At 44.7% G+C, this 13,254-nt stretch overlaps 1 protein-coding gene across 2 annotated transcripts in view; it reads right to left on the bottom strand.

Moving 5' to 3' along the window:
• Positions 1-1,465: 1,465 nt before the first annotated feature.
• The window catches only part of ORMDL3 (ORMDL sphingolipid biosynthesis regulator 3), a 42,162-nt gene continuing 30,373 nt past the window's right edge, over positions 1,466-13,254 (bottom strand). For both annotated transcript variants that reach the window (XM_053263290.1, XM_053263291.1), the window contains 2 exons: positions 11,675-11,826; positions 1,466-10,237 (listed from right to left, as the gene is read on the bottom strand). In XM_053263290.1, the coding sequence (XP_053119265.1) occupies positions 10,102-10,237; positions 11,675-11,826 (288 nt within the window). In that variant the 3' untranslated portion in view covers positions 1,466-10,101. The remainder of the gene's footprint in view (positions 10,238-11,674; positions 11,827-13,254) is intronic.

Genomic DNA, 13,254 nt, shown 5'->3' on the forward strand with positions numbered 1-13,254 from the left:
TGTCGTGTGACTTCTGACCAGCAAAACCCTTCTGGGCAATGTCACTAGTTTCACCCAAACTGTTGTTTGGTTCTCCCAGATGTTCAGCTTCTGTCTGAGGAAGATCCTCCAAATTTAGCTTGACATTTCTTTTTCAGCACAATTTGGTGGCAGTTCTACAGGTGTCTCAGTAGTGGCTGGTGGAGGCTGGGACAGGTAGGATGGAGCAGAAGGTGGAGTTGTGGTGAACACTCTGTAGTGGTTGACATTGCAGAAGGCAATTGTGATTTTGAGGAGTTAGTGACATGCTTTGTTTCCTTGCATTCTCCCAAGCTGGGGTTAATTTACTGTAAATCGCTGATTCATTATGATTTAGCATACTTTAAGGAAAACATGCTTTGTAATGAAGAAGTACACCCAGGTGGGGAGTAGCTCACAGATTAATGTTATCTCTGCCAATGGCTTGCATCCCAGAAATAAGGGGTTGAAAGCCAGGTGTAATTAATCAGTTAATTAAGAACCCACATCCAACAAGGGATAAAAGGAGCAGGATGTTGGGCATTCGATGAGCTTGACACAGACCTAGTGCTGGGTGTTGCTGGCCTTGGGGTTCTCCGCTATCACCTGGGCTCCTGATAGCTGAATGGAGATTGAAGATCTTGCTTTGGTGTGTTACTGCTTTTCATTTGTGTTTAAGTTATTTAATAAAGTGTGATTTCTCTCTATCCACCTGTGTGCTTATTGTCTCCAGATCCTTAAAAAGAACCTATCCCAGCTGGTCTGGGTTGTTTGGTAAGACACACTCCCACCATTGCCATCGGGCATCCTGCCCCACTGCGCCATGCTCCAGCTGCCAAGCTGGCCACCGTGTGCCCCTCACCCACTTATTGGCCAGTTGTGCAGCCAGGGCAGGGGGTGGGGTTGCAGTGGGGCAGGATGCCAGGCAGTGGCAGCAGGAGCTTTTACCAATTGTTAAAAGGCATACTTTGCCTTCTGCTCCTCCCTCTCTGCCCCAGCCTGCATAGGGGAGAACCACGTGAGTGCCCACTCACAGCTATGCTATCAAATCCTGTGTTCCTCCTTTGTTTTCTATAGTCAGCCAGCAAACTTGTTCCAAGGTCACCAGCAACCTTATTATGCCCCTGGCAATTGGTTCCCTGGCTCCCCTCACTAGTTTCACCCTGGTTCAGGAGCCAGCACAATGGCCACTACTTGAGATGGCTGTGCATAAGGCAAATGTATGGAGGTTAAGCCTATCATTGGTGATTAGTTCTGTTAGCTAAATGGAACCTCCATGGTCAGAGGCAACAGATATCCGAATACTAGTTGGTGGAGTACAAATAGCAGAGAAGGGCTGTTGCCTTCATGTTCTGTTTGTGGGCCTCCCAGAAGCATCTGGCTGGCCACTGTCAGAAACAGGATACTGGGAAGGCTCTTAGTTTCTTTCAAAACCACAGCCTCAAGAAGCACAAACACACACAAGATCCTACATGAATACTGACTTTTTATTAGTTTGTCTGGAATACTGTAGAAAGGACTCATAAAAATAATATTCACACTTTGTCTTAGAAAGTTTTCCAGATGAAAGATGTGTACACAACAAAAGAAGGAGCAAATCAGAAAATAAGGAAAAAAGAATGAAAGAAACCAAACAGATTCTATATCCAACAAGGATGTTCCAAGTAAAACTGAAGAAGTTCACTGAAAATGACATACATACATGCTTTCTAAAATTTATATTTCACAGATGATAAATCAATGCAACAGGTTAACTTGCTACAATTTAAAGAACAATCCAAAGACATGTCATAACATTCTATTTCCAATAGCAACACAGCTATTCATACCTCCTAAATAGCTTACTACCATACTTTTAAAACAGTTGGATTATTTTTGTTTTTAAAATTAAACTCTTGTGAAGTAACTAGCCTGAAGCGAAAGGAAAACCCAGACCCCCAACAGCTAGTCAAGTGATTATGACCTGTCAATTAAACACAAAAGTGTTCGCTCTTGCAGTAAACAGCATGTTGCTCTGGGTATTACCTAAGCAAAGATTTGGCATTTTTCTCTCTGTTCTAGGATTGCAGAAGTGCTACATGACCTTTTGACAGTGGCCTGTTATTCTTTTGATTTGCTCTCTGTGCCATCAGATTGTGTGGAGTCTGTGACTGTTTTACCAGGTAGCTAAGCCCCTCCAATTTGGTAGTGAGCAGATCATTCATAGTCCTAAGCCTGGATATCCTCATTAAAATGGATACATTGAAACCTGGTTTATCTTCTCATGCTTGAGTGGACCCTTGTGTAAATTCTATCCCCTTCTTCCAGTGAAAAATTTGACTTTACTGGGTCAGAAAGAAAATTCAGACCCTTGGGAAACTGCCCTCTATCGACCCCCTCTTACCTAGGTAGACCCCAAAGGAGTTACTCTGCCACCATGACATGAAAGCTATAGGCACAGAGGGACCAGTCTCGGGGATTGCTAAGCAATCCAAACCTTTGGTGCCATCTCTGGTAGGCTGTTTGAACTGGATACTGAGGCCACAGTCGAGACTCCTCCTGATCCCGAAAATCAGATTGGCTCTCTGGGATAACCACCTTCTGCTATAAAGCTCCCAGATCTCTTCACTTGCTCAGTCTGGATAATACATCAGTGAGACAGACCCATAGGTGATCCTTCTGCACCTCCATTTGCCTGATCGCCTGCCTGTTTGCTCTAGGTTCTTGCCAGCACTTGGCAAGAAAACACTTGCACTGCCCCATAGCATTAGCACACTAAATGAGAAGATTCTAGACTGACAGAGGTGAGAGTGTGCCTCTTTTCCTCTCTAAAGCTCTACAGTTCTGGGCTCTGGCCTGGGCATGCCTAGTTCCCATTGATAGGACCATTTTAAAAAAACAACCACGAAAAGCAATTTGGGTAATCTCCAAGTTATCTCTGTGCCCTAGAACCCCACATTCCCAATGCTGCATGTACTGGCTCTAGCACTGGAACATTCTAGAAAGCTCTCTGAGCACCATGAGTGGCCATTGACCATTCTACTCAGTTATCTTTTCACTGCCACAGAGAACAGCCAGGCTCACTAAGAGCATTGTGCCTTGAAGACACCAGACTGGATAAAGCAGTCATAATGCTCAACATTATTCAAGGCACCCATGTCCAGCATGCAAAATTTGTAGTAGAGATCTAACCCCCTCTAAAAGCCACTTTGGAGGGGGAGAGAGCACTTAACCTCTCTTCAACCCTGGAGCTGTTGTTATGGGGAGGAAGAGAGGTTCCCTTTGCTCCTGATTACTGAGGAGGAAGATTTGGGACTCAGATTTTGGGGCTTTGGCAGGTCAAAGGATGTGCCATGTCTCAGCATAATTGTGTTGGCTAATCCAAACTCAGCTGACACAATTATGCTCCCTGGGGGAGCATAACCATTATAGTTAGCATGTGCTCACTACTCTCTGCTACCAACCATATCCCATTAAGGACTCAAATTGTTTGTGGAACCCACTTTATTAATAGTTTTCAAGTGGTAAGGTGGTGCTCCTCCCATTACATTCAGATTGGTTGTCCATGCAGAACAGTTATGTGTTTCATCCAAGCCTGCTGTGACTAAATCTGACAGCATGGAGAATCCTGCCCCCTTGAGGAAGGGAGGACCCAGACTGCATCAAAAAGCTCTTTCAGGTTTATACAGTCATAGGAGGATGTTGTCAAGCAAATTGTATGAACTCAGGCATGTCAAGATCAAGGAGCAGTTTCATCAAGCAGCTTTGGGGAAGGACCACAGCTCCATGATAAAGCCCATGCTTTGTATGTAGAAGGTCCCAGGTTCAGTCCCTGGCATCTCCAGGTAGGGCTGGGAAATACCTCTGTTTGGGATTCTGGAGTGCTACTACCAGTTGCTGTGAGCCATACTGTCCTAGGTGGACCAGGAGTCTGATTCAGTATAAGCAGGTTCATATGTTAATCAAGATGGTTGGAATATGGAAAATGGTATGCTAGATGCTATAATAGCAGTCTTGTTCTGCTTGACAAAGTTAGTTCAAGTAATTGCTCAGCACATGAGCATGTGGAATAGACCACAAGATAGCCAGTCTTTCCTCTACCCATTATAAAACAATTTATGGAATATTTAAACCTTTACCTTCCAATGAAGGAACAAACATGTCCACATAATCTTCCTATTGCCTTGATCTGGCTGATGTAAAAGCTAAGCTACTCAGCCACATGCTCTCTGAAACAACCTTCTTTAGAGTTCAGGTTTCTACTAGCCATTACTTCTGCCACTGGTGTGAGCTGGCAGTTCTGTGGCATAAAGGATTTTTTAAAAAGACTTTTAATTTTTTTAAAAAATTCTCATAGAGATGACCTCTTCCCCTCTGCTGCCACCAACGTAATGGTAATGGCAGCATCAAGAACTTCAACAGCTCCACATAGCGGTGGAGAAGAAGCCATGGGGTGAGGCGAGGCAGTCACCTTAGCCAGTGAATCATTGGCGCACCAGCAGGGCAGCAAGATGCCTCCGGCCACCTCCCTCTGCCATCCGAGCAGCTCTTTGTCAAGCAGTGGCACAGACAACAGTAGGCAAAGAGCTGCTTCTCACCACTGCCACCATCTCCTCTTTGCAGCCTCCTACCTCATCTGCTGCTGGCCCAATAATGAAAAGGGGGAGAAAGCAGAAGAGGACATCAGGAACGGGCTTTGGTGTGATGGAGATGCTCTCTAGGGAGAGGAGGGCGCATGCACTGCATGTCATGTGGTGATGGAGGAGGTGGCAGATGTGTGCTCATGAGCATAAGGGGACACATGAAATCAAGTGGCAGCTATTGCCACTGACACTGGAAAACGGTGAGGGGGCAGCATGTTGCACCTCCTACACAAGGAGAACTTAAGCTGGGCTGCCACTGTCTTTAGAGAATGAGAGGCATTGACTAGAGCAGGGGTTCCCAACCTTGGGATCCCAGGTGTTGGACTACAATTCCCATCACCTCCAGCCACAATGATGAAAGGCCACTGTGGCTGGAGATGATGGGAGTTTTAGTCCAACAACGCCTGGAGACCCAAGGTTGGGAACCCTTGGCCTGGAGTGTCAATGAACTATGGCTGGTGAAAAGGATGCTAAGCAATGCCTCTTACAATGACTAGAAGGACAGAGGGGAGAAAGGAGTAGCGAGAGGCAGATGCCTGCATAGAAACCATGTGAAAACTGTCTGGTTTAGCCTGAATTAGCCTTCATACTATTTATTCCCTTGAATAGAGAACATTAGTCAACTCTGTGTCAGAATAGTGCAGCTTAGAGCTGTGTTTAAGGCCTTCAACATCTATCTGGAATAATGCTAAGAAATGTAGAAGCCCTTTAAGTAAATTATCTTGTGTTAAATATCTTGTGAGCCATGCATAGCACAGATCAAACAGTACCACCAAAATGGATTTTTTCCTCCAGTCATTTTGCTTTGTCCTCAAAGCAAGACTGGTGTTAAGTTGTGCGTTCATTCATTTCTTACTACTAGTACTGAAATGCAACTTTTCATACGTGCTTACACTGAGCATCCCATGTCAATGAAACCTGGGAGGGGGTGCCAGCCCTTCACTGCAGTTTTGACATCTTAGTACCTTTTGTTCAGTGGAAGGAAGAAAAGGAGGATGAGAAGAAGGAAGCTTTAGCAGTGGGAGAAAGTAACAATTGTACTTCACTGAAGCAGAACTTCCATATCAGCAACATTTCCCCTATCCCCCCATCAAATAAATTAAAACTTTTAAAACTTGTCAGCTTCTTCTTTTAAAACTGAATTACCCTAGGGCTTCACCCGTCCTCCTCCTCCTCTGTATATTTCACAGTCAGTTCATACTCATTATCTTCACTTTTCATGAATATAATGAAAAGTATCACCTTTAAGATGCCTTAAAAAGGAATTTTTTTAAGAGTCAACAGCAGCCTAAAACCTTAACTGTGCTAGTGTTTTGGAGAGTAGCTTATAATGTTAACCCTCATTGCCATTTTACAAATAGGTGTACTGAACTGGGGAAAGGTCACTTGCTTCTCTCAGAGAAGAATTACACTGGGGAGGTCCTGCCTCCCTCGCTGTGCTTAGATGACAAGTTCTGATCGAGAACCGTCATCACTAGTACATTGTCTGCTTGTAATTTTAAAGCTGCTACTGCTTTCCTTAATGCCTGCCCATAGCAGGGCCAGATGTTGGGCGTCCCTATTCCCTGCTGTGCCCGGAGGACAGAGATCCAAGTAGACACAGTCCTGGGTAGCTCACTGGGCTAGGTTCCAGCCTAAGAATCAAACTATGGGTGGGTTCCTACATAATGCAGAACCTGAGGTTCCCCCAGCCCACGATATGGAGGGAGCCTGAAGTTGACACTGCAGGGTCATGAAGGGCGTGAACCTCTTGGTTAGGTTATTCAGACATAACTCGCACCTCAGTGGGTTTGGCAGACCAACTTCAAATCTTGGATACAAATCTCGGTTTGAGGCCCCAAGTGAAGCTCCAGTTCCTGCCTTGACATGGGTTCAGTCACAGATAAGCCAGTTACCGACATTGCAAGCAAGTTCTGCGTTAGGTGTGAACCTGCCCTATATATTATGTACAGCATATGCTTAACAATTGCATGCTTGCTCCCCACCACCCCTGTGTGTGTGTGTGTGTGGTGGTGGTGCTGAACTGGCTCCTCTGCCAGCAGCTGCAATTCACTCTGGGAGGGAAGTTCGCTTTGGTGCTCCCTGATCCGAATGAGGCCTTCCTGCACCTGCTATTTAAGGGCAAGCAAAAGAAGCAGGCAACTGCCAGGCGTGTGCTTTATAGAACGTGCCATTTGGCCTTTCGATTTCAAGCTTCCTGGTCCAAACTCCAGGTCCTCCCACTGTGATATAAGTCGTTTTGAAATATACAGGGAGGTTTGAAATGATCTGTTGGCTAGGCTGTAGCTGTGCCAGTGCAGTTCTGCTGTTGCTTTTAACATCTTCCCCCCACCACAATACTGCTTGTCTCCATGTAGCACACTCTCAGAAGCCTAGGATAGTATGTATTTCCTCTCAGTATAGTACATCTTTCCTTTTTAATTTTGGAGTAGATTTTTTTGTTACAAGTTGTGCCAACTTTTGTGCACAACTGGCAAACTCCCTTAGATTTTTCTAAATCTCCCTCAGACTCTTCTTAGATAGGCACAATGCCTTAGAGTCTTCTAATTTTGTTGAGATGCACAAAAATCTTTAACAGACGAAGGGAGAGAGAATGGAGTTATTCTATATATTTATGCAAACATCAAAAAAGGTAGAATAGTCTTTTCTTGTGAAGACTGCTGACTAGGTAGATGTGTACACAATCATATTTTTAAAAAATCATATTCCATCACCCCCTGATGAAAATATGCCAGTGAATAGGAAAGAAAACTGAGAAAGGGATGGTTTTAAAGGAGAAGAGTTGCAAACATTTCTCCAAACTATGATTCCTAAGGGCCAATGTGGCAAAGTTAGTGCCCATTTGGGGAAATGCAAGTGTTGCAAACTCAGAAAAAGAGAGCAGATTGGGATAGGACAACAGTGTTGGATGCAGACTGCTCATGGTACTAATGATATTTAATAAAACAACTTATGCAAAAAAGACACAGTGTAGATGCACCTTTAAGATGCCACTTACCCAACAGGGATCAGTGACCACGGCCCTTTCTTTTTCCAAGTTGCTACAAAGTGTGATGATAGCTTTGCTACCAGAACATAATGGGACAAAGAAAATTAAACTCGTAGAAAAACATCCAAAAGCAGAGAGCAGCACTGGGAGTTGAAAGTAGAGGTGCTACTTTCTGAAAAAATATCTAAGTGTTCAGTTCTAGGGCTGGAAAAGCATTTCTGATTTCTTGGCACCAACATCCAATGTTTGCATACCACCTCAGTACAGTGGTAAGGGAGGGAGAGAATCAGATTTTTAGGTGCTCCTGCGAAGAAATAGGAGTAGGAAATACTCAGCCCTGATTAATCCTTTTATGAAACTCCCCCTTTACATAGAAATTGCTTTGTGTTTTTTTACATGGGAGGGCATTCATTTTCACACTTTTCTTACTAGGCTGTATCCTTCACAAAGATACAATCTTGTATATGCAAAATCTTGGTCATCAATATTTTAAGTAAATCTCTTCCTTGATGTTCTGATGATTAAATGGCAGTCTGCATTTTTCAGAGCGGTTGCTTGCATATGTCAGAACATACTCAGTGGCTGGAGTTGGGTTTTGTTTTTTACTATTGTCTTTCCCCCCCTTCAAAGTTGCAGGAGGAAATGGTCCACCTAGTGGTGAACAAGCAGAAGAGAATCCTCTTTCTTGCAATGTGGAGCCCCAAAGCTGTTTAAAAAGCAGACTAGCAGGTAGCTACACTTCCCAGTGAGGTACATCATACATTATCTGGGTGATGGAGAGCAGGACAAACTGTCTTCTGACACATGCTGATAAACAGGTTAGGAGAAGCATCCTACTCAAGTCCTGGAGCTGTGCACACTCCTGTTTTCTGCTCATGCGCGAGTAAAAAACAAGGTTTGAGGCACTGATAGCAATTGTCTGTCAAGTGACAGCTGAGTAGAAGGGTGCCTCCTATCCAGCTGCTGTACCCAGCTGGTACGGTATCTGGGTACCGTGGAGGAAGGAGGAAAACCACTTAGCAGACAGTCACCATCAGTGCCTCCAACCTTGTTTGTTACTCACACACCAGCAGAAAACACAGTCCCCAAAGATGGGTAGGATGCTTCTCTGACCCTGTTAATCAGCATGTGAACTGCCTTAATGACATATTTGTGAAAAACAGACAGGTATGGAGGAAACAAATGTGCCATCTTAGTTTGACTTCACAAAGAACGATAAGGAGCAGCTGTCTTTGAACCCCAGTGCTGGCATGAATTAGTGATACTCTATAAGACTGTTCATGGGCTTGCTAAGGTTGGATTTCCAGTCTTTGTCAATGGGCTTGCTTAGATTGGATTTTCAGGGCAGGGGTGGGGAAAGCGAGAGATGTGAAAGAACGCCTGGGATCCCTGGCCGCCTCTGCCATTGTGTAGTGTCCATAGCAAGTCATCATGTTTCAAGAGACTCGCCATTATCCACTCTGGAATGGAAGTCCCCAGAGCAGTGGTTCCCAAACTGGGTTCCTCCAGATGTTGCTGAACTACAACTCCCAGCACCCCTAGCCACAATTTACAGCATCTGGAGGAACCCTCGTTGGGAACCACTGCCCCAGAGGATGGGGAACTACCACCAGCTTTTGGCTCTCCATCCAGCAAGGACACCTCAGAAGGGGAGGCAACTGCAACTATAAAACTGTTGTACCCACTGGGACATTTTCTGCATATCTACACAAGTGCCATGTATTTCATCCACTTTGTCCTCCTGCTGGCCACAGTCGTGTTTTAATATGTAACCACTTCCCCTACTGAGTAACCTACTTCCCAAGCCTTCAGAAGGCAAAAAAAGCTCATTTAAAATAATGGAATCTCTTTCTGAAGAGATTTCTGAATAGCATTGCTACAGAACTGAAAAGCAGTTCATGACCCTACAGAAGGAATGAGATTCTCTCCTACCTGCCTATCAAGAAATCAAAGGTGTCTATAAGTGATCAATGACAGTTTCTAAATCATGGGAAATCTCCCTACCCTAATCCTAATGCACATCTTAAAAATTCTGATATAGCCCTTTTCAATAAGCAAGTCAAAATGCCCCCCAAAGGGACAGCTTTATGTTAAAGTGCATTTGCTATAATCCTAAACATTACCTTGTTACAGGCTCTTACCTTTCTACACCTGCTTAGTTTTCTGGGCTGGATCTCTTCCATACCCAGAAAATAAGCTAAAAGTACCTTTTAAAATCAGTGTTGTTCGCATCTACTTTCAGATTCTTGAGAGGAAAAATAAATACATTTTAGCTCCCCTTGGTCTCTCTGTAAGCTAAACTCTGTCCAGGATTCAAGCACCACTGGAGCTAGTTGAGTTTTGTCAGATCCTGGCATCCTGTGCAAGATGTGCCCATTGACAAAGAGCCGTCATAGAACTGTATCCCGAAGAGGCAGCCGAAGCCAAGGAAATTGGGGTTTCACACTGGACTCCCACAGCTCACTTTAAAAAAGAAAGAAAACCAAACTGAGCTCAGTACTTGTTGATCCCAAAGATGCGGACTCCATGCAGCTGGGGTAGTTTGGGGATCAAGACGCTCATCAAGGAGATAGTGTTGATGATGAAATGTATCCGGTCATATTTAGTGTAAAAGCTGGTGAGGAAATAACTGTGAAGGAAGAAAAAGGAGAGAAGTGAATGACTCGTCCTTCTCTTCCTCAACAAATCCAGTTGAAGATGGAAACAGATCTTTATTTACTTTTATATCCTGTTCTTCTAAGGAGCTCAGAGCAGTCTACATGGTTATGTTTATCCCCCCACGACAACTCTTTGAGGGAGGTTAGGCTGAGAGGTATGCGACTGCTCCCGTGCGTTTCATGGCTGAATGGGGATCTAAACTGAGGTGTCTCCTGTCCTAGTCCAATATTCAAACCACAATGGTTCTCTTTCTCTATAGGGATATACTCTCTCTCTGTGTAAATACACGCATGTGTGTGCACGCACACACGCACGCACACACACACCTTGTTATTTGTGTTCCTTGCCTACTACCATGAGTAATGGAACCATGAGTAACAAGGCATTACTCCTATGGGAAACAGGGGGTTAGGTTCCAGGGTGGAGGAAAAGTGCTTAAAAGTGTGTGTGTGTGTGGGGGGCACTAAACGCGCCCCCCCAATTTTGTACTGTACCCATACTCCATGTGCTCAGCCCTCTAGGAATTGTGGATATGTGGGTTTTAACCCTTTCGTATCCACGGATACTGAAAACAGGTGACAATAAGATACCCTGGAGATATGCGGAACTGCGAATAGCAAGGTTCTACTTTGTGTTTGTGTGTGTGTACACACACACACACACACACACACACACACACACACACACACACCCACACACACACACACCCTGCCTTTTTCCATCATGGAATTCTAGGTGGCTTACATGGGGTTCCTAGGCAGTGACCACACCCAGGCCTGCTTGCTTAGGTTCAGCAAGGTAACTGTTCCATGTGCTCTTAGATCCATGTCCTGGGACCTGACAGCTGAGGACAGGAGGGAAGTTGCTAAAGGTTCTGCATATAGCAGCTAAAGGGCTGTTGGTGGCTTCCAGACATGCAGAAAGCCCGGCATCACTGTCCCTCTGCTGCAGCTGCTGTGAAAGTGGTGGTGGTGGAGGAACTGGGCTTACTGCATAACCAGGGCCTACAAACAACAGTCTCTCCATGCAATTACAGCCAACCCATGGATTCCGGTTCCCCCTCTAAGTGGATGAAGAAAGAAGAACAAACTGAAGTGGGTGGCAGCTGAAATATTATTTGTGGCCTCTTCCTTTAGCTTCATCTGTCAATAACCCCCTCTAAATTTTATCATCTCATTCTCCCCGAAAAGGGAAGAAAGAGGTTCTCCTGGAGAAGCTGGGTGGTTGCAGTTTGGCTAGTTCGCGGCTAGGTTTTAGGACTCTCTCTGTCTTTTTTCCTGTCTGTTCACAGAACCTTGTCAAAGGCCCAGAGTTTTTCCCTTTTTATCTCAGAGCAAACAATGGCATGAGATGCACAATGGCCTCAGAGAACATCACTGCTCAGTCCTAGGCACACTTTGGTACTCACAGTACAATGGGTGTGATGGTCAGGAACTTGCGGGAGGCTGTGAATTGCACACCGTAGTCCATCTGCTCCCAGTGAGTGAGTAGCCGGGCCTTCCCCTGATCTGGGGTCTCAAAAGGTGTTCCTTTCACGGTGTGTAAGAAAATGTACATGCTCTGTAGGAAAACACAAAAATACATGGCTGTTCAGGCAGCCTAATGTTTTTGTTGCTATGTGTTCACCTTCCGTCCCTTCCTCTTGTTGGCTGAAAATCTCAGGTTAGGAAGGGGAATTTATTGTTATAGGGAGGGGGCCTTTTCATTCTACCCTGCTTTTTGCCATCCCAGGCAGGTAATTCAGAATGGGAAATTTATTCAGGTGGGCCACCATACATGACCAGTAAGCTGCATGTGGCTTGGCAGTCACGAGTTGGGCAGGCCTGCCCTAAGAGTAGCCTGTTCAGGGTTCCATATTTTGAAGGGTTTCTCTGTTATCGACACACAGACAGTCAGTCAGTCTCTCTTTCTCTCTCTCTCATATAGAGATACCTCTATGATACCTCATAGAGATACAAAATGACTAGAATCACAGAGATGTGGCAGCCATTTGAAAGGCCGGCACAGCACTTGACTGCCATGGTGATCACTCAAATGGCTGCTGCACATTCGCGGAGTCCAGCTGAGTGGTGGTGGTGGGGCCTCCCCGCAGGATGCTGTATAGGTATTTCCCTCTGCCCTCGCCACCCTACACTGAAGGAATGCTTGCAAACTGCAAGTCTGTTTTACTAGTATAAGAATAATACTACTGGTATAATAATACTTTTACAGGAAGAAAAAATCCACAGGGGTGCAAACCTGAACATTCATTATGTATCAGTGTCCCTTGCATAGGAAGCTGCCATATACTGAGTCAGACCATAGGTCCATCTAACTCAGTATTGTCTTCACAGACTGGCAGCGGCTCCTCCAAGGTTGCAGGCAGGAGTCTCTCTCAGCCTTATCTTGGAGATGCTGCCAGGGAGGGAACTTGGAACTTAGTTGCTCTTCCCAGAGCGGCTTCATCCCCTGAGGGGAATATCTTACAGTGCTCACACATCAAGTCTCCCATTCATATGCAAACAGGATGGATCCTGCTTAGCTAAGGGGACAAGTCATGCTTGCTACCACAAGATCAGCTGTCCTCAAGAGAGAGGAGATACTTCTCAACCAGTTTCTCCAACCTTAATGTTTCTCAATAGCCCTGCTGTACTAACTGGGCAAAGAAGCACCTTTTAAAGTGGCAACTCTTTTCTATTTAGCAGGGGGAGAGCAACTGGTCCTATCCAACCCCAGCATCATGTTTTTCCAGTGGTTGTTGCTGGTGTCAACCTTGTCTTTCTTTGCGAGCAATTTTGAGACAGTGAACCATCTTATTGTTCTTCTTATGTAAACTGCTTTTTGAACTCTTTTGTTGCAAGGCAGTGTATAAATATTTGTGGCAAATAAATACATAATAAAAATAACAATGTATGGATTTTTCTCACCTTTCAGTAAATGCATACAGGTGGAATATTATTAAGAATATTTCACCTGCTTTTTAACATATATACTGCTTTTCAGCATGAA

The sequence above is a fragment of the Hemicordylus capensis genome, chromosome 6, assembly GCF_027244095.1.
Source record: "Hemicordylus capensis ecotype Gifberg chromosome 6, rHemCap1.1.pri, whole genome shotgun sequence".
NCBI lineage: Eukaryota > Metazoa > Chordata > Lepidosauria > Squamata > Cordylidae > Hemicordylus > Hemicordylus capensis.